The sequence below is a fragment of the Callithrix jacchus genome, chromosome 10, assembly GCF_049354715.1.
Source record: "Callithrix jacchus isolate 240 chromosome 10, calJac240_pri, whole genome shotgun sequence".
In the NCBI taxonomy this organism is placed as follows: Eukaryota; Metazoa; Chordata; class Mammalia; order Primates; family Cebidae; genus Callithrix; species Callithrix jacchus.
The window spans coordinates 21,133,441-21,155,098 of record NC_133511.1 but is presented as its reverse complement, the minus strand read 5'-3'; the positions used below and the strand labels follow the sequence as shown (position 1 = coordinate 21,155,098).

Sequence of the window (21,658 nt, the reverse complement as noted above, 5' to 3'; positions counted from 1 at the left end):
GACTGGCAAGTCGGGGGACCAGGCTGCAACTGTGGTTGGCAGGCTCACTCTGTGGCAGAGCAGGAAGTAGCTCTGGTGAGCAGGGGCCTCATTTTAGCCTCTTCATGGATGAGTGAATCTGAACAAGTTAGACTGGTCAGTGGCTGTGGCTGTGGCTGAAAGAGTTCCCTGGGGGGGATACAGGCAATTCAACCTAACACATGTGTCCTACATTCCCACCATGGACCAGACACTTAGCAGCTGCCACGAAAACCCAAGATGCCTTCCCTCAAGTAGCTCGAAATCTAACACAGGACACAGACATGTCCAGGGCTAACCATGCGTTAAGAGAAAGTGAGGCTGAATGAGAAGCCATGACCAGAGTCCTATGAGTGCTTCTCCAGATTGAGAGATGAGAAATGCTTCCATGGAAGAGGTGGGCCTCGAGGGGCAGATGAGACTCTCACAGGGAAAGAACATTCCACATCTAGGGCAGTGTGGGTTTGAGCACAAAGTGGGCAAAGAGATACAGCATGGGTTTGAGGACAGTCTTTTTTTTTTTTTTTTTTGAGACAGGGACAGGGTCTCAGTCTGTTGCCCAGGCTCGAGTACAGTGGCATGATCACAGCTCAATGCAGCCTTGACCTCCCCAGGCTCAGGAGATCCTCCCACTCCAGCCCCCCAGGTAGCTGATACTACAGGTGTGTGCCATCACACCCAGCTAAGTTTTTGTATTTTCTGTAGAAACAGAGTCTTGCCATGTTGCCCAGGCTGGTCTCAAACTCCTGAGCTCAAGCAATCAGCCCGCCCTGGCCTCCCAAAGTGCTGGGATTACAGGCATGAGCCACCGCACCCAGCCAACAGTCTTGAGGGCCTGAGAGAAATGACTAGAAAACAAGGCCGGGAAGCACAGACGATGTAAGGCCTTGAGGACATACCTGGTGAGACCCAGAGGCCAGTCCTGGCTCCTGCAAGAATGAGGAAGGCTCAGGAGAGGATGAATCAGAAACTAGAGCAACAGGGACCTAGTTCCACCCACAGTCAGTCATTGACATCCTAGAAGTCCAGCAATCCAGCAGGATCAGCCAAGGATACTTTCTCTAATGAACTTCACCTGACCCAGATCAACCTCCAGTTCTGAAACCTTTCAGTGCCGCAGCCTCAGTGTGGACTTGGCTCTTGTCTCATGCTGCTTTCAGCCGTTCTCACTCCTTTTCATTTGCACTCTCTCCCCAAATCCAGACCATAAACTTCCCAGGAACATATTTGTGGATTCGCTCTCTCACGTTTCCACTCCAGCATCTCAGGTAAATCTCTAAACTCTGTAGAAGCATCATTAAATCAAACTGGAAAAGGCAGTAAATGTTTTGAAAGCAAAAACTACAAGAAAATGTAATGTTATAAAAAACAATTATGATCCTGAGAGGATCATCATAATTTTGGGCATAAAAGTATTGCCTAGAAATAATGTCGTCCATCTTCCTGCTCCCAAACCACGTAGGTTGTCGGGGAAGGAAGCATTCGCAGTTTGGAAAGATTTCCCCATTAGTCTGTTCCATGGCTTCTGGCAGTCACACTTTTGAGAATCTAAAAATCATGCACCCAGTCATAGAATGCATTATTGTCCATGGTTATAGCTAAAGGTTTTCAAGAGCACTTACCACATGCCAGGCACTGAGCTAAAAGTTTGGCATGCCCTATCTCATTCAGGGTTCACAGTGACTCAGAGCTTTGGTTATTACTATTATACATACACTCTCTTAATTATGAGGACAGAGACTGAGAGTCGGTTACTGCCCAACATGACGCAGGACTAGGCAGCATTGACATCAATATCTGGCTGGTTCACATCCCCCCTAACAGCTCTTCTTCTAACAAAAGAACTTCATTCATAGGTCTTACCTTGCACTATTTAACTCATTTGTGTGCCTTCTCTCCTAATCCACAACACCTTCTTATTTCAACTCTCCATCCCCAGTCCCTGACCGTCTCAAGGCCTTGATTCTCCTCTGCTGGCTCCTTGGTCCTCTCCACTCCCTATACTCACATAACCTCATTCTTCTTCCATCCTTTGCTGCTAACTTTGGCTTAATCCTTTCACAAAACTTCAACTACTGCCCTTAAGAACAAGCATGGGGCCAGATGGGGTGGCTCACACCTGTAATCCTACCACTTTGGGAGTCCAAGGTGGGTGGATCACTTCAGGTCAGGGGTTCGAGACCAGCCTGGTCAACATGGCAAAACCCCATCTCTACTAAAAATATCAAAAATTAGCTGGGTACGCCTGTAATTCCAGCTACTCAGGAGGCTGAGGCACAAGAATCATTTGAACCTAGGAGGCAGAGGTTGCAATGAGCCAAGATCACACCACTGCACTCCAGCCAGCCTGGGTGACAGAGTGAGAACCTGTGTCAAAAACAAAAGAATAAGCATGGCATACCTTTCAAATTTACAGTCAAACTCTGACTTCTTACAGAGATTCCATTTTTGTTTACCTTCTTTACCTTCTTACCTTCTCCTCTTTTGATGGGCCAAGATATTTTACTATGCACAGAACTGAGTTCTTCAAAACTTTCCCATCAAAACCCAATTCTCCCTCTCCGTGTCCCAAGTCCCCTCCCAGCTATGCCTTCTCCCAGCCCCACTACTCACAAACACAGAAGGGTTTTTACTCCAATCCCTCCCTTTGGCCCTCAGTCTCTATCAGCTACCAAACCTGTTTTGTTTTCCTTTATAATCTTTCTGAAAATTTGTGCCTTCCTTTCTCCTCTCAGTGCTACTGGCATGGCACATGTCTTTACCAGAGACCAAACAAACTAGAGGCAGGCAATGGGTTTTCTTCATCCTGGTGTCTTCCAGGACCTAAATGAAATGCTTAGAGGGTGATATGAGGTTTGGCTGAGCGACTGAGCAACTTCATCACTACACTGCCACAATAGTTCCCTTTCTAGACTTTTCTCTAATCTTTCCCTGCTAAAAGGGGAAGTCATGAATATTGCCGGAAGACACATTTGCCTAAAGGACACTATTCATTTACTCCCCTACTCAAACACCCTTTACTGGCTCCCTTCAGCCCTCAAAGCAAAAGGCAATCTCCATCTTCAGACCAGGCGTGTTTGACATTGCACAGCAGCTCAATAAAAACTCTCCACCACCGAGAAATGAATCTCCTCGCTGTCCTGCACCGAAACCACATGTTGGCACTTTGCAGATGCCCTTCTCCCACTTAAACTCTCCCGCCAGCTCTGCTCTATCTACTGCGGTCACATGCCCATCCTGGAAGCTAGTATCTAATCCCAAGTCCCTCATGAAGACTTTACTTCTATGATACAACCTCATTTAATTCCCCTAGCTCTAATTATTTGTAGGTTCCATTCATCACTTGAGCACGCGGTACTTCATGCTGTGATATAAAGGATCACATATGCACATGTCAGGAAGACACAGAGTATTTTATTCTGACTTTTAAGTCCCTGTGCTCCCTGGCTATCAAGTTCACTGGAGGGCAACCCTACAGACTGACCAAGAGCTGACTTACAAGGTGCTTCCCAAACTATGCAATTTCAGGAGTGCCTTTGTGTACCCCAATCTCTCCAACCCTGTTTGCAGTCACTTAATATTCCAGAGGAGCTTCCTCTTTTGGTTTATAGCCATGTTTTCTCTGCAAATACAAATACCTCTGGAAAGAAAACAAACTAAGCCTAGAATTTATCCACAGTCTATCAGCATAAGTGACTTTCTCCAGTTTCAAGTGGAGAAACCAAGAGTACAATGGGAGGAGAAAGGGCAGAGAAGGCAATGAAGGAACATCCCTCTAGAAGACAGGAATGAAATTTTACCTAGGACCAACCTGTCTGGAAAAAGGCAGCACTGGCTCTTGCTTTTGCTGCGGTAGAGGCTGTAAAACCTAACTGTACATTTAGTGGCCTTTTGTAAAAAGCACCAGATATGCAGTGGCACACGCCTGTAGTCATGGCTACTGGGGGAGGCTGAGACAGGAGGATCACCTGAGCGCAGGAATTTGAGGTTACAGTGAGCTATGATTATATGGCAGAGCAAGACCCTGTCTCTATTATTTTTAAAAAATCAATAAGTAAGTAAATATAACACTAGACATATTTCAATACTGTCTGACCAATCTCAGGAGCCCCACAATGTTGGTGGAAGTACCAGGTGGCCAGCACTGCACAATGGTTCAGGGCAGCATACAGGGAACCAAGAAGGAAGTGGGACTGCTTACTAATGCAAAAATAGACCCAAAACTCATATGGGCCCACAAGCACTCCATCTCCATCACAAGGCAAAGCCTTTGGTCTGGAACTGGATGCCGCACTAGCACTTTCTCTCCCCTTCCACAGGCAATCATGCTCTTGGACATCCACATTGCCCTTTCCTGACATCTCAACCTTTCTGAGCAGCTGCTAACATTCATTTCAACCATTTCAGATGGTCCCTGGCAGCTCACATTTTCACCTGGGTGATTTGCCTAGGCTGAGCGCCCTGCTGTTGACAGCAAGGCACCCAGCCTTGTGTGATTTTTCTCAGGAAGTGGTAGGTCTGGTGGGGCAATTTGCCTTCCAGGGGACAAAGGCAAAAGAATCAGCACTGTAAGACTCACCATTTCCTTCCTGAGAGTGTGGAGAGGTGGTGAGGAGCAGCTTTCTCTGGGGAATTAGAAACTGTCTACAGAGAATGCTGCCTGCCTAACCCACTCAGCCTGTCCCTGGCCTGAGGTCCAACTGTCAACAAATTCTCCAAGAAGGCAGCCTCTTTTCTTCTGACTTCTCCATCCCCACCAACTCCAAAGAATATCCAATTCACTCATGAGAATCTAAGACACACCACTCGAAGGCAGACAGCACTTGGACTGCAAACATGTCACCCCATTCCACTGTGCAGCTCCTAAACTACTTTATTGCAATCACCCTCCAGTTTCCCCTTGCTCTGGCCCCAAACACCACGGCCCCTGCTCTGCTCCTTTTCCAGACCCAGTGCTTCCAAAACCCCGGTCCTCTGCCTACACTAACCCTCTTCCTCTAGTCCAAAACATCACCTGTCTTCTGACTCTTCAGACTTGCGGTCTTAGCAGTTGCTCACCACAACCTGTGACAAGCAGGAAGGAAGCCGGAACCTACCTAGAGACATCTGTGCACTATGGAAGAAGCTGGGGAAGAGATGGAGCCTACTTATAGACATCTGTGCTCTACAAAAGGAGCTGGGGAGGAGGAGATGGAGCCTGTCTATAGGCATGTGTACACTATGGGTGGAGCTGCAGAGGAGGAGATGGAGCCTGCCTATAGACATGTGTACACTATGGGAGGAGCTGGGGAGGAGGAGACAGAGCCTGCCTATAGTAGACATGTGTGTCATGTGTACACTATGGGAGGAGCTAGGGAGGAGGAGATGGAGCCTGCCTATAGACAGGTGTGCACATTGGGAGGAGCTGGGGAGGAGGAGATGGAGCCTGCCTATAGGCATGTGTGCACATTGGGAGGAGCTGGGGAGGAGGAGATGGAGCCTGCCTATAGATATGTGTACACTATGGAAGGAGCTGGGGAGGAGGAGACAGAGACTGCCTATAGGCATGTGTACACTATGGAAGGAGCTGGGAGGAGGAGATGGAGCCTGCCTATAGACATGTGTACACTATGGGAGGAGCTGGGGAGGAGGAGATGGAGCCTGCCTATAGCCATGTGTACACTATGGGAGGAGCTGGGGAGGAGGAGATGGAGCCTGCCTATAGACAGGTGTGCACTATGGGAGGAGCTGGGGAGGAAGAGACGAAGCCTGCCTACAGACATGTGTACACTATGGGAGGAGCTGGGGAGGAGGAGATGGAGCCTGCCTATAGGTATGTGTGCACCATGGCAGGGGGTGAGGAGGAGATGAAGCTGAAAAGAAAGATTCCCAAGGGATGACAGGGCATTTTCGAGGCCACAACCTCTGCAAGACTGAGCTCTGAGACAATGTGTAAATATTGTAATCATCATCACCATCAGATAAGTACAACCTGATAAAGTGGGAAATCCAGGTGTTATTAGGTTGATGCAAAAGAAATTACGGTTTTGATCATTACTTTTGGTAATATTTGATTAGGTTTTTTTCAGATTTAATTATTTAAATTGGTATAATATTACACATATTTATGGTGTGGAACATAGTGTTTGAAAGCATACATACACTGTGCAATGATTAACTCTGGCTAATTAACAAAGGCTTTCCCTCTCATGGTTATTTTTGTGTGAGAGCACAACATCCACTCTGTATTTCCAACAATACAATACAATAGCAGGTGTTATTTGATTCTTGAGAGGCGGGCGGGGGGTGGGCATACGGATCCATCCACAGAAGAGGCAGCTATGAGAAGGACCTGGGCATGGCTCCCCACTTCACGGAGGAGCAAAGGGCAAGACAAGTAGCCGGGCCCACCCACCCCTGGGAGTCCCAGGGACCAGGACTCTGGGCAACGGTGCAGTGGGACACAAAGGCTGGCTGGCCTGTCTATGGGGCCAATTCCTTCCAACAATTTCCTCCCTTGCTTTTCATCTCAGAAGGAAAAATTACTCTGTCACCCTGGAGTCAGATTAGAAAGGGAAGTTTGCTCCTAACTGCCATTCCACTCTGAGATCATCAGGCAGAGCTGATATTTTAACAAGTATGTACCAGTAATGACCATTCCAGTTGTTAAAAAAACAACTGCAGGTAAAGGGGAGGAAGGCAGCAAATGACACTGCCACGTGTGTACCTATGCAACTATCTTGCATGTTCTTCACATGTACCCCAAAACCTAAAATGCAATTTAAAAAAAAACTGCTCTGTACCACCTGGTCAACCGCCACTGCCCTGAAACCCTTAAGTAGGCCCTCCTAAGCCCCCACCACATACACTTTCCATGGCCTGGTCCCTTCCCCAGGACCTCCTGAAAATCCAGCAACTCAAAAGTTAATGCATGGCCCGGCAGGGGACATCCAGGATCCAGCCTCCTCCAGACAGGATTTGTTCTGATTGGTCACTGCCCAAGCCACACCAGGTGCTAAATATTTTGAATGCAGCCCCTGCTAAGAGACCTCAAGCAACCTGAGAAGCCAGCACTAGGGACTGGAAGGAGGACCCTGTAGATCTTGCTTGCTTGTTCCTTTCTGGATGAGCAAAAGCTTTTGCTGCTAGAAAGTTTCTCTTAGTTTTTCTACTAAGGGTCTTTCCCCAGAAGATCTGGCCTAGAAATAATAAACAAGGTAACACAAGAGTGGGGAAGAAAGCAATGAAATACAACTCTCCGAGCTAAGAGCTACCTAACCGGCAGGAAAGCTGTGCTGTCTGCTGGGTTCCAGCCCTCCCGCCTCCACCTCCCTGGCGCCCAGGGTCAATGCTTCCTCCAAATCAAATTGCCTAACTGAAGAAACAAAGCCCCCAGGCCAGCCAGCTGGGAAAACAAAACAGGAGGCATAGCAATATCTGCTGCCTTGGTTTGCTTTTCCACATCAGTATAGGTTCAGAGGCAAGGGGAAGAGGGGTGCACCAACACACACACACACAAGTACCCACACACACACAAGCACACACATGAACACAGTTACCCACACGCACACAAGCAGCCACATTCACAGGTACTCACATGCAGACAAGCACACACACACACAAGCACACGCACACACAGGTACCCACACGAACACACAGGTACCCCCACATGCACACAAGCGCGCGCACACACACACACACACACACACAGGTACCCACATGTGCGCAAGCATGCACATGTACACAGGTACACCCCCACACGGACACAAGCACACATATGCACACAGGTACCTGCACACAGGTACTCCCACATGCACACAAGCACGCACATGCACACAGGTGCCCACACATGCACACAGGTACCCCCATATGCATACAGGTACCCACACACACAAAAGCACCCACACAGGCATCCACATGCACACAGGTACCCACACATGCACAAGCACACTCACACACAGGTATCCACATGCACACAAGAACGCACATGCACACACAGAAGCACAGAGGCAGGCACATTGATAGTGCCTTGGAAAACGTGAATCAGACTTCAAGGTCAGTCCCAGTGTAGCTGGAAACATTTTCGCCATCTGCAAGTTGGGCAAGGTATTATAATAGTTGGCTGATTTTCTGTGGTTTAACCTGCCATTGTTTGTCTAGAAATCCTGCCTGACCTGCCTAATTGTGCACAGACCCACCTTGAGCACAGTAGTCTGTCACAAACACCCAGGTTAGCACAAAAACAGTCACTAGTCACCAGCCATGCGGCAAAGATCACAGAGAATGCTGTCTCCTAGCTCCCCCTTCAGTAAGGCAATCTTCCCAAAACCCCATCCTGTGAAGTCAGGGCAGGTGGGATGGCCATTCCTTACCCGCTTGTTGTCCGCAGGGCTGTGGTAGAACTGGGCAATCACAGCTTCACTCCTGTTTCCCACACCAAAGTTTAATTTGTCTGAAATTTTCTTGAATGATTTTCCATAGTCATAAGACACGTACACCTGGAATACAGAGAAAAGGAGAAGAAAAAGAAAGAGTTCATAGAAAATGGCAGAAAGATCTCTTTCAAACATCCTATCCTGGATCCCGAATACAGCTCCCATTAGGTCCCAGATAGGAAATTACAGATGTTACCAGACAACCCACAAAGGTGAGGCAGGGCACCTATATGTCTGTCCCCAAGTAGGTGGCGGCAGAAAGCATGGGGGCCCTGTATTCCCCGCTGCCTGGAATACACAGCCCTCTTTTCTGAAGCCAAGGCAAGTCCCTGGAGCAGGAGACAAATGATAGAAACAATAATAACCACCTCACCATGGCCGAGTTAAGTGTTTAACAAATTACATCCAGAGGCAGAGAGAATGTAGCTAGCTGAGGGCAATGGAGTTGAGGATTTGCTTTGTCATCTGTTGAACTGTCCCCAGAATGTATCTAATGCTTCATCCTTCTACTGGGAAGTTCTGTTCTTACAGCATTCCATACAGAAGAAAAGAAAACCCTCATGGGTCTCCATCACGTAGGCCAAGAGGCAGAAATGAAAGGGTGTTGAGTGATGGGAAAATACTGGGAGTAGAATCTCTTCTCCAGCGCTGTGTTTTATAACTCTCTAGGACAGGACATGGTAACAGCAGCAGAATCCACAAGTGTGCCAATCCTATTTGTTTCTCTACTGCATCCCAGTTTCTGGCTATGAGGTCATCACAGTGACAAAACATAAGAATGTTTGTCATTAACTGAGTGCTCGCTAAGTGAAGATAAAGTACTGACCTCTTCAAATGAATGAGCTCAGGTAACTCAACAGCCCTGCATGGCAAGTGCAATTATTAAAATTGTTTTACAGATAAGACCTCCAGGGCTCATGAGGTTAGTACCCTGCCAAGGTAATACAGAAAGTAAGTAGCAAAGTGGAATTCTGACCTAAGCTGCCTGCCTCCAGAGCCAGAGTTCTCAAGGCCATTATCACTGCAAGTAACAAGTAAGAGAATGAAGGTCTCAGATGTTTCATACCTACCCGTGAGATATGAAATATAATTAATATAATCAGTGGGTTAAAAACAAGCCCGATAGATGAATATATTAATAACAACTTAGTTATTTTTCAAATGATCATGGAAAGGGGACTGGGACAAGCATTAAAGAAAAATGAGGCCAGGTGCAGTGGCTCACACCTGTAACCCCAGCACTTTGGGAGACTGAGGTGGGAGGATGGCTTGAGGCCAGTAGTTTGAGGCCAGCCTGGGCAACAGAGTGAGACCCTATCTCCACAAAAAAACACAAAAATTAGCCTTGCATGGCAGTTTGTTCCTGTAGCCCCAGTTAGTTGGGAGGCTGAGATGGAAAGATCGCTTAAGCCCAGGAGTTTCAGGCTGCAGTGTGCCATATCACACCACTGTACTCCAGCCTGGGTAACAAAGCAGGGGAGGGGAGGGGAGAGCCAGGGAGGGCCGGGGAAGGGAGGGGAGGAAGGGCAGGTGAATTCCAAGTAGGGCAGGGTGTATTCCCATCCTTGCTCTTCTGAGTTAACAGCAAACTTGTTTTTAGGGTTCCATGTGAGCCAGGTATTGTCTAGATACCACACAGACAAAGACTAATAAAAGACCTAATTTTTAGACACAATGGGCATGTAAACATGTAAATGTTTATAAACAACACCCTATGTAAACACAAGGTATGTAGAAAGGGAACAGAGAGCACATGCAGGTCTTTAATGATTACTAGATGTTAAGGTTAGAAGAGGCCAAGACAGAGCCTCTGCTTTTATCTGGGTCACAGTGGAAGAAACTATTAGAACACACAGTGTGTGTTCCCAGCTACCAGATACACAGTAAGGGGCTGACACAAAAGCAGCTTCAGAAATTGTGCAGGCTGAGAGTTCACAGATAATCTGAGTGGGTAAAACGACAAAGTAGCACCTTCTCACTTCCATTCTGCTGGCCAAGAATGGACATTAGTGTCCTGGTTAGGTTCAAACATCACATGCAGCAAAATAATGGCTTCTCGAGAAGGGAACTAAGGTACTTTCCAGCTCTGACATCCCATAGTTTGATAACCCATCATGATGTATTTCTTCAGGGGCACAAAGGTGATAGTTTACATTAAGGTAGAATTTTTCAGTATGCAATACTCCTTTACAAACGTTCTCTCTCTTCATCTGAAAACCGAAGTTAGTCTCACCTTTGTCTCTTTCAGTGTACCTGGAGCATAGCAGTTACTCAACAAAGATTTCTAGAATGAGTCAATATCATTATAAACCAAAGAGCAAGTAAACAAATGTGATAAATAAATGAATAAAAGAGAATGAATTGAATGAATCAGTGAGTGACTAAGAGACTTCCATTTAATAGATAAATAAAAACTAAGATTCCCGGAAATGAATAGCTAGCCCTGGGTCATAACACTAGTAAGAGACAAACCTATGACAGTTTCTTCCAATTCCACGTCCAGTTGTCTTTCTACTCCTACAAGTTACCTTCTAGGAAAATGTTCTCTTCTCCATCTTAACGTTTCTGTGCTAAGTAGGAAGGGTCATAGAGCAGATCTACAGGCCAAGCACTGGAAGGAGTGCTGGCCAGCAGAGAGAAAAGACCCACGTCAGCCAAGTAGGGAGCCTTCCTGAGATTCTCAGCCATGCCACTGCCATCGTGCACAAGGAGGTAAAACCATCTTCACTATCAAAGAGCCCTTCCTTACTTCTCACCTACAAATAAAATCCATCTCTTTGGGTCTGCTACTTAATAGAAGTGAAAAGCAAGTATGTAGAGTCCATCCTCTGCCCGAAGGCCATCATAAACTGCTCATCAACTTCCCTTCCCTTGGCCAGGTTGAAAAATTCCAACATGACATTTCTATCCTATCTTCATAATTCTTATTTCTTTCTCTTCCCCCCCACCCTTCCCCCCCACCTACCAAGGAGACAGGGTCTTGCTCTATCACTCAGGCTGGAGCACAGTAGCATGATCACAGCCCACTGCAGCCTTGACCTCATGGGGTCAAGCAATCCTCCCACCTCAGCCTCCAGAGTAGCTGGGATTACAGGCAGGCACCACCATGCCCAGCTAATTCTTTGGATTTTTTGTAGAGACAGGATCTCACCATGTTTCCTAGGCTGATCTCCAACGCCTGAGCTCAAGCAATCTGCCCACCTCAGCTTCCCAAAGTGCTGGATTACAAGCTTGAGCCACTGCATCCAGTCCTTAATTCTTACTTCTAATTAACAAAGACTATAAGCTCCATAGAACAAAGACCATGCTCAAGGGTGGTGCACCGTTGTCCACCTTCCTCCACATTGAACAGCCCAGAAAAGGCCTTTGCCAGTGAGCAGTTAACTCAAGTGAACTGATGGTTCCATGGCCTCACACTGTACCCTGACTTGAGCTTTCCTTTCTAGCTGTCTTTTCTTATGGCAGTACCATGCTGCTGACTCACAGTCCACTACAATCTCCAGGTGAATTTGAGAGAACACCCTGGACTCACTCATCTTGTGCTTCTAACTGGTTTTTCATCCAGACAGAATTTCTGCACTAAATAGTCCTCTCTGACCTCAATATGACGCTACTCCCTAAAGAGCAAAATCGCTGCCAGACACAGTGGCTCACACTTGTAATCCTAGCCCCTTGGGAGGCTGAGGCGGGCAAATCACAAGGTCGAGAGATCAAGACCATCCTGGCCAATATGGTGAAAGCCCGTCTCTACTAAAAATACAAAGATTAGCTGGGCATGGTGGCATGCACCTGTAGTCCCAGCTACTCAGGAGGCAGAGGGAGGAGAATCACTTGAACCCGGGAGGCGGAGGTTGCAGTGGGCCAAGATCATACCATTGCACTCCAGCCTGGTGACAGAGTAAGACTCTGTTTCAAAAAAAGAAAAAAAAAGGAGCAAAATAGCACGGGGGAGGAGTTACTAAACTGCCCACAGTTGCTGGTTAGATCCTTTGTTACTTACAAAGATGGTCCCTCAAAAGGAGTGATTTTAAATTATTTCCCCTATACTTCAAAACTATTTAATAATGAAGAGGAGGGAAAAGGGAGAAGCAGAAAATGGCTAAAATGTACAGAAAACATCTCCACATCTGGCACTGTTCCAAGTACTTTACAGCAGTGTTCTCGAACTGTAATATGCCCACAGACACTGGTCAAATGCAGGTTCTGATTCAAGAAGTCTCGGGGGGACCTAAGATTCTTCATTTCTAACCAGGTCCCAGGAAATCTCCAAGGGCTGATCCGCAGACTACCACCACCAGGGTAGAAGGTTTAACAAGCACCATCTCAGTGATAGGAGGACAAGAGAAGGTACATCACCTGGCCCAAGGTCAGATTGCTAATCAATGGCACATCTGGGATTCCAGCCCAGGTGTTCTGATCTCAGAACCTGTGCTCAGCTAGACACCAGCCTCCCACTGTTAGCAAGAACTGACACTGCTCCCCAGTCAGTCCTGAGGGGCACAATCAGAATGTCACACTGTTCTAGGGACAAGGGCAGCAAGTCCTATCATGCACAGTATCTTCCCTGGTTGATTCTTTTCTTTTCTTTTCTTTTCTTTTTTTTTTGAGACAGTGCCTCACTCTGTCACCCTGGCTGGAGGAGTACAGCAGCATGATCTCAGCTCACTGCAACCTCCACCTTCCAAGTTCAAGTGATTTTCCTACCTCAGCCTCCTGAGTAGCGGGGATTACAGGCTTGTACCACCACGCCTGGCTAATATTTGTATTTTTAGTAGAAATGGGGTTTCACCATGTTGGCTAGACTGGTCTTGAACTCATGGCTTCAAATGATCCACCTGCCTCAGCCTTCCAAAATGCTAGGATTACAGGTGTGAGCCACAGCACCCAGCCCTGGTTGATTCTAATCTTCCGGTGGACTCTACCTCTGGACAGCTCTTCAGCTAATTATGTTGCACCTGAGCACTTTTTAAACCTAGTACTTTGTAAAATATGTCATGAGAGAGCAGAAACAAACAAGACAAGTTGAGATAAACAGCATCTCTTGTTTCTTTTATCGATTTATCACAGGACAGGTGGGTCCTACAGGAGCCGTTCTCTTCATGGAATCACACTGGCTTCAACTCCATCAGTGGATGATGATTCATTTTTCTTCCCTGTTTAAGAGCAGCCTTTCTGGATTCCAGCTTCCAGAGCCATCCCTTTTTAGATACTGAATATGCATGACCTTGGCCTCTCACCAACACCCACACAGTTCCTGATTTGTTTAGGTTCTTTGCCTTCTGAATTGCTGATGGGACCTTACAAATCACGCTCAGTCTTCTTTAAAGAGAATCTGGATTGTTATTACTCCAACTCTGAGTACTGATTTCTTTTCACATCAGGCATCTCCGTTGCATCTGCCAATCCTAATACAGTTTGTATACAGAGGGAGGCCATTTTTGCCATCCCTATTTATTAAGTCGGGGCATTGTGTTTCCTTCCCATTTGATGTATGTCTCATTTCTTTCTTTCTTTTTTGAGATGGAGTTTTGCTCTTGTTGACCAGGCTTGAGTGCAATGGCACAGTCTCAGCTCACTGCAGCCTCCCAGGTTCAAGTGATTCTCCTGCCTCAGTCTCCTGAGTACTTGGGATTACAGGCACACACCACCACAACCAGCTAATTTTGTATTTTTAGTAGAGACAGGGTTTCTCCATTTGGTCAGGCTGGTCTCAAACTCCCGACCTCAGGTGATCCACCCGCCTCGGCTCTATCTCCTATTTCATTCCACAATAGTGTATCTCACTTCAAATGTTCAATGGGCTCTTACTCAGACACACCCAAATATACAGAGAGAGCAAGAGTTGAGTTTCAATAGACTCGCAATACTTAGGGTGACAAACCATCCAGGTTCACTCAGAACTAAGGGAGGATCCCAGGATGTGGGGCTTTTAGTGCTAAAACTCAGACAAGTTGGTCACCCTACTATACCACATCCTCACTCACTGAGTACATGATTGGGCCTTGATTCTCATCAGCCCCGACTTTCCCCCTGACACACTGAATGACCTCATGCAAGTCTCTTTACGCCTCTTGGCTCCTGTTTGTCCAGCAAAACTATAAAACAATGCTTAAGGTCTTCATCTACAGCATAAAAAATGTCTGGATGAAGACTTTTTTTAAATACATAAAAATTCCAAGAAGGATTTCTCAGCACAGTATAGCACAGTACACACATCTCCTGTACCCAGCAGTGACTCCCGTGGGCAGTGACTATACACAGGTGCCTATGAAGAGTCTCACAGGGCCAAAGGCATTCTTTTCTATTTTTGGCTTTACTTTTTCTAGAGAGAGGGTCTCGCTGTCACTCAGGCTGCAGTACAGTGGCACAATGACAGATTACTGCAGCCTCGAACTCCTTGGCTCAAGGGATCCTCCTGCCTTAGCCTGCTGAATAGCTGGGGCTATAGGAACAGGCCACCACACCCAGTCACCAGAGACATTCAGACACAGCTGTCTGTAGTTGCCACAGCTGCAACTTGCACAACCTAATCACATTTATAAATGGGCCAAAGTCATTGCCCCAAACAAGTCTAGCCCCGCCCTGGAGCACTACACCCAGACGGGCCAGCAGCAGTGGTAGCTCCCCACACAGCATGCTCAGAACCCACCTTGGGCAAAGTCACGCATCATGACAGCCAGCCCTTCTTCTGTCCTCCCTGTCTGTGGCTGCCCTAATTCAGCTCCGTGGAAACAGCCCCTGGGACAACCTCCCATCACCCGCTCCTCAACATACCCAACCCAGACAGTGGATATACAGAGAGGGACCTCACAGAGACCAAATCTGCATTCAAGAATTTTAAGTGTATCCTTAAGGCTAATGTGAAAGGGCTGGCAAATTCATCAGAAGGTTCCCCTAGCCAGAATGCAGGGTGACCAAAGTTCTAGAGCATGGTGTTGTGTCCACAGCCTCACGCTGCCACAGTTATCAGACCCAGGGCAAGGCAGGGGCTGCTCCTTTTTCCCACAAGGAGGAGTTGGGAACACATGCCACAGACCTGAGACCAGCAGTTGGGCCAGCGTTGGCCCTTATGTGTGTTTTACTTGGCTCACATGGTGTCTGTAGAAACTATACACTGGCTGCCAACTTGTAAGACTCAGCAGTTTTCACATGAAACTCCAGACCTCTGGGTTCCTCTGGAAAACGAGAAGATCTGGCAACACTGGGCCCTGCATCCTGCATGGCAACCAGAGCCTGGAGCTGAGAAGCAATGCCCCTCAGAAGCATTGCTTCTCCAGGTCCCCAAAGGCCCTTCCCCTTCCCCACACTTATCCAACACAGAGACCAAGTATCCATTACTACATTCAAATTAAGAGACGGGTGAATGTTTCTTGAACCTCCGTCTCCATCAAAAGTGGAAATGACATCTATTGTCCAAGAAGGCCATAGACTTCAAGAAAAATGGGAGAAACCCTATTTCTTTGTGGAAGTAAAGAGTATTATAATAGCCACTGTAGTCTCAACACTTTGAGAGGCTGAGGCAGGCAGATCATTTGAGCCCAGGAGTTTAAGACCAGCCTGGGCAACATCTCTACCAAATATATATATATATATACACACAAAAATTAGCCAGGCATGCTGGTGTGCACCTGTAGTTCCTACTACTTGGGAGGCTGAGGTAGGTGGGAGAACGGCTTGAGCCCAGGAGGTAGAGGTTGCAGTGAGCCAAGATCACACTACTGTAACCACCCCCCTCCAAAAAGAGTGTTGTAAACTTGAAGGTGGCTTCGCTCCTGTCATTTACCTGCCTGGCCTCCGAAGGCCTTTGCGTTTGTAACCCTTGGCATCTTGTGTCTTTAAAGTAGCTAACCTATTAAACATCGTAAATAGCCAGCTATAGAAACTAAGAATATTAGAGAATCAATTTCAACAGCTCATCTCACTGTAATGGTTAGAAGAAACCAGCATATGGGAAACGCCAATTTAATTCCATCTGGCTCAGCTGCAGACAGGCAGCTCTGCCCAGGAAGCTACTTCTGGTATTTTCTTGAGCAGATGCAACAATGCAGTTCATACGCTGTTACTTCCCAAAGGTGATCACACATTGCGTGGATCTGTTTGCAACACTGACTGCACCTCCCTGTGTTCAGCAGACAAGGGATATATTATTTTCTAGAGTATCTTCCCTGTCATACAATTCATCCCATCCATGTTCCAATTACCCACTACTTTTTCTGGTACAATAATCCCAGTGGATCAGAAAAGGGCATGTTGATGGAACCAAGGTGTGCCCAGAGCCAACACAGTACTTACATCACTGCTCTTGGGCCTCGCCAACGCCAGGCTATCTCGGGCCAAGGCCACGATCACGTTGCTTTTCTCTCCAGCCCAGTGCACCACCATCTGATTGTGGGAATCATTCAGACTAACCTGAAAGAGATCAGTATAGGAATTAGGACCCACGATAAGTGACAGCCACACACATTCTAAATCAAGACTCTTTCCTCCTTTGTCAAGCAGAAGTGTTTAAGATTCTGACATCTAAAGCATCTGGGCCAAGGTGGCCTATTCCCCTCCTACCTCATGCATATTCTGTCACACTCAACTTCCCCACAAAGAAATATGAGTCCCCTGCTATTTTGGATGTAAACAGATTGTAGAAACTTCTTGGCCTCTCATTGGTATAACCAAGTCCTTTGATTATTGTTATCCTTTACAATAACAATAAGATTATCATATAACAATAAGCACTGGTAAGATTTTAAACCAAAGCATGGAAACATTGACCTGGTTCAAAAAAAATTCATAGGCCAGAAAGACCACATATTTTTCAAATTTCTGTTCAAACTATGTTTTCTCTGGCTTGGTGGTACCGTTATTCGCTTTTAGCTGGTAATGAGAAATGAGAGAAGTATCATTGTGAAACTTTTCAAAATTATTTTTGAAGTGTTTCAAATAAGGAAATATTTTAGTTCTCAGACTTTTAGATTTCTTAAACCAATAATATAAAAATGAGAAGGCCAACAGAAAACTGGCTGGCAACGTCTATCCTGCCAAGTAAGGACATAACAAAAACAGGACTAGCTAGTCTCCCAATCTCTTTCCTCTGCTTCCTGAGGACACCGTAGACTCTTGTCCAGACTGTGAGGCAGGAGGTGTGGCCCGGGACTGAGTTCCAGCAGGTGGAATGTGAAAGAAGTCATCAGGGCCACTCTCAGCCTGGTCCCAACACAGTCCTGTTTTCTTTCCCCATCTGCAGGCCACATTCAGAAGACTCCGAAGCCCCAGAGGAGGACCGATCAGCAGACAGAAGGAGTCTGAATCCCAGAGGAAAGGCCCTCCACTAATCAGTAACACTCATCCTGAACTTCTCATACCCAGGATCTTCAGCTCAGCCACACTGCTGAGCCTTTGGGATTTGTCTGTCATGCAGCTCACGCTACAGAGCACTATGACCGCTATCTACAGTCACTGTCATTCTTTTAAAGACGTTTTAACACTGAAAACTGAGGAAGGATATAATCTCAGAAAAAAAGAACAGTTGTTTCGGCCGGGCGCTGTGGCTCACGCCTGTAATCCCAGCACTTTGGGACGCCAAGGCGGGCGGATCACAAGCTCGAGATCTAGACCGTGGTGAAACCCCGTCTCTACTAAAAAACACGAAAATTAGCTGGGCGTGGTGGCGGGCACCTGTAGTCCCAGCTACTCGGGAGGCTGAGGCAGGAGAATTGCTTGAACCTGGGAGGCGGAGGTTGCAGTGAGCCGAGATTGCACCACTGCACTTCAGCCTGGCACCTGGCAACAGAGCAAGACTCTGTCTCAAAAAAAAAGAACAGTTGTTTCACTATATGCAAAACTACATTACTTTTATTTTATTATTTCACCGTTGGCTGATGAACATCTGTCTGAGGTCTGGTATTTGAACCCCTGAACCATACATCCCACCCGCTCTGTGGAAAACAAAGTCATGACAGGAATGACAAAAATTCTGAGAACTGGTCAGACATGGTGGCTGAGGCCTATAATCCCAGCATTTGGGGAGGCTGAGGCGGGCAGATCACCTGAGGTCAGGAGTTCAAGACCTGCCTGGCCAACATAGTGAAACTCGTCTCTACTAAAAATACAAAATTTAGCCAGGCATAGTGGTATGCACCTGTAGTCCCAGCTACTCAGGGGACTGAGGCAGAAGAATTGCTTAAGCCCAGGAGGCAGAGGTTGCAGTGAGCCGAGATCGAGCCACTGTACTCCAATCTGGGTGACAGGGTGAGACTCAGTCTCAAAAAAAAATTTTTTTGAGAGGTGGTCCAACACTCCGAAGTAGGACAACGCCCTGAAACCAGGAGCACAGCCTCTTGCTGAGTGATATCTGAGAAGAGCCTATTCTACCAGCCTTCTCAACCTCAGCTGTCTTAGGCACGCGTCTCAGGCATACCTGGAAGGAAATCAAGCTTCTGGGACTCCAGCCTGCACAGTCCACCCCACCCATGAGCAAGGTTCTGAATGATGACAGTTCAAGCCTGGGCCCACCTGCCCGCCGAGCTGTGCAGCAAAAAACCCACAGCTCCTTTCTCCTTTTCATGCTTCCTCCCCACATCACACTCAAACTTTCCCCACCCACTCCTTGAGGTGCTCTAAGACGTCATCAGGGAGAAGAGAAACACCTGTGCCACATACTTGGCCAGCAGAAGGACAAAGCAGCTAATCCTTAATCATGTTCCTTGGGGTTTTAAATACCTGCATTTGATTTGATCCAGAATCAAACACTTTTTGAAAAACATTTGAAAGGCGACCTTACTTTAAAGAGAAGGACCTAGGAAAATATGTCCTTCCAAAATTTATCTTCTCACTCTCAGATAGTTAAGCCCAGGCAAGCATCAACAGAGAAGTGCAAATAAGAAAGAGAAGTGAATAAATTCTTTAACCCAGAATGCTACAAAGAGAAAACAATAAAAGGAATCTCCTTCAGTCGCTGAAGTCTTCCCTTTTCTTCCTCTCTCTAGCCCAATCCTCCAGATGAATCTGGAGATCAGATGCTCACAGCGCTGGTGCCCTGGGAACCCCATCTAAAAGTTTCCTCCCCTTCCAAAACATGTGCACCCTTGAAGTGTCATGGTTTTCTGGGAACCTAGAAAAAAAAAAATCACTCATGTTCCCCTGGGATCTGGGATAAAAAGTCCTCAAATATTCAACTTGGGCATCCTCAAAGGTGACCTCGAAATGCTCCCTCTGGCAGGTAACACTCAGATAATGCTTTGAGCAGGCTGCAAAACTGTCAGTAATCAGAGTGGGCAAGAGGTCTGAAGAAAAGTTGCTGAATTCGATCTACTCAGAAGACAGGAGATTTATTAGACCCCCTCAACAATCCTAAGGCAGGTGAAAGGAGAGAAGGGCATTAACGGCAAGCCTCAAAACATCCAAGGGCTTTTCTACAAAGAAAACCTCTAGAAGGCAAGCCTGGTAAGACACCTGTTTGTTTTCTTTTTTGCTGTTGTTGTATTCAATTTGTTTGGTTTTTCTTTTAGAAAAGCCTTTTTTTATTAGGTGTCCCTTTTACTCATAAGAGCAGACTGCAAAGGAGCAGCCCAGTAGGGGGATAAAATCCCTGGCAAGAAATGACTTGTACAAGGGCCACCAGGCACTCGCAGGAACAGCTCAGTTCCTTTGCTTGGCGAGATGTCAGGCACATCCTGGTCATGAGAATAACTCCCTGGTGAGTCCCAGATGATCCCCAAGGCAGCCCAGGTGCCCATCCCCCAACAGCAGACCTAGTCGAAGGAATCAGGAATCCCACAGGACATGGGAGCCAGCAGGCAGGCTGGCGGGAGGTAAATTTTATTATCGCCAAGACAGGCATTCTACCCTATGGCCTCACCTTCCTCCTCTGTCTCCACCCTGCCCCCATCCTCTCCTCCAAGGGAAAGAAAAGAAGTCATCAAAGCAGGCCTTTCCCGCTAGCTCTCCATGGCATGTGGCCAAGACAACAGCAGCCCAAGGCACCCTCAGCAATCAAGAACAACCCACAGGTCCCTAGATCCCTTTACTTAATCAGTGGCTTCCAGTTTGTTTGGTTCCTTTTCCATCCACCCCCAAGGATAACCCCCTGGTCTCCCCTTTCCTCCTCCCCAAGCCTTTCTCCATTGCCAATCCCCCACGCAAGTCCCACATCCAAAAGACACTGGCCTGGGAGTGGGTAGGAGGGTGGCTTTCCCAGGAACAAAACCTTGGCGTGCAATCAGTTATAACCACAACCCTGGGGCGTGAACAACCTTCCCTCTCCCCTCTCTAGCTCACAGGGCATAGCAGGAGCTTGATAAATGAGACACAATTAATTGGAGCTGTTAAGGCAGCAGGGAGGGGCTGAGTGCCTCCCCTCAGAAGGCAAACAGAGAAAAATTACATGCCACAGAAACCTCTGAACACAGAAACTGCATCATAAACAACAAATAGTATCTGGCTCATTGGCAGGGAAGAGTCAAGATAACTCCCCCCCAGCCCACCCCACCCCTGAGATCACCTGGCCTAGGGGTTTCCATGCCCCACTGAAGGTCAGAATCACCTGAGAGGCCCCACTACATGCCTGCTGGCTCTGTCGCCCTCTGCCTGGAGCCCAGGGATCAGTGTTTTTCAAAAAACACACCCAGCCGGGCACTGTGGCTCATGCCTATAATCCCAGCACTTTGGTAGGAGGAGGCAGACAGATCACAAGGTCAGGAGATCAAGACCATCCTGGCTAACATGGTGAAACCCCATCTCTACTAAAACTACAAAAAATTAGCCAGGAGTGGTGGCACTCGCCTGTAGTCCCAGCTACTCAGGAGGCTGAGTCAGGAGAATCACTTGAACCCAGGAAGCAGAGGTTACAGTGAGCTGAGATCATGCCACTGCACTCCAGCTTATTGACAGAGCAAGATTCTGTCTCAAAAAAAAAAAAAAAAAGACACATGCCAGGTTTTTCTAAAACAGCTAATTTGGGAAGCAATGAATCTAGTAGATTCCCCTGCCTCCTGGCAGGAGAACTGAAATTCAATGACGGTAGCTAGAAAGATGTACCCTTTTTGGGGTGAGCCTGTCTTTGGGGATTTGGGACAGTCATTAAGACTCTAGGATATACTGATGATATATGCTACAATGTGGATGAACCTCACAAACCATATGCTAAGTGAAAGAAGCCAGACACAAGAGGTCACATATGGCATGACACCATTTATATGAAATGTCCTGAATTGGTAAATCCATAGGGACAGAAA

At 47.0% G+C, this 21,658-nt stretch overlaps 1 protein-coding gene across 2 annotated transcripts in view; it reads right to left on the bottom strand.

Moving 5' to 3' along the window:
• SORL1 (sortilin related receptor 1) overlaps positions 1-21,658 on the bottom strand; it is a 175,111-nt gene that overhangs the window by 141,183 nt on the left and 12,270 nt on the right. For both annotated transcript variants that reach the window (XM_035264890.3, XM_078339716.1), the window contains exons 2-3: positions 16,725-16,841; positions 8,370-8,495 (exon numbers count right to left, since the gene is read on the bottom strand). In XM_035264890.3, coding sequence (XP_035120781.3) covers positions 8,370-8,495; positions 16,725-16,841 — 243 coding nt within the window. The remainder of the gene's footprint in view (positions 1-8,369; positions 8,496-16,724; positions 16,842-21,658) is intronic.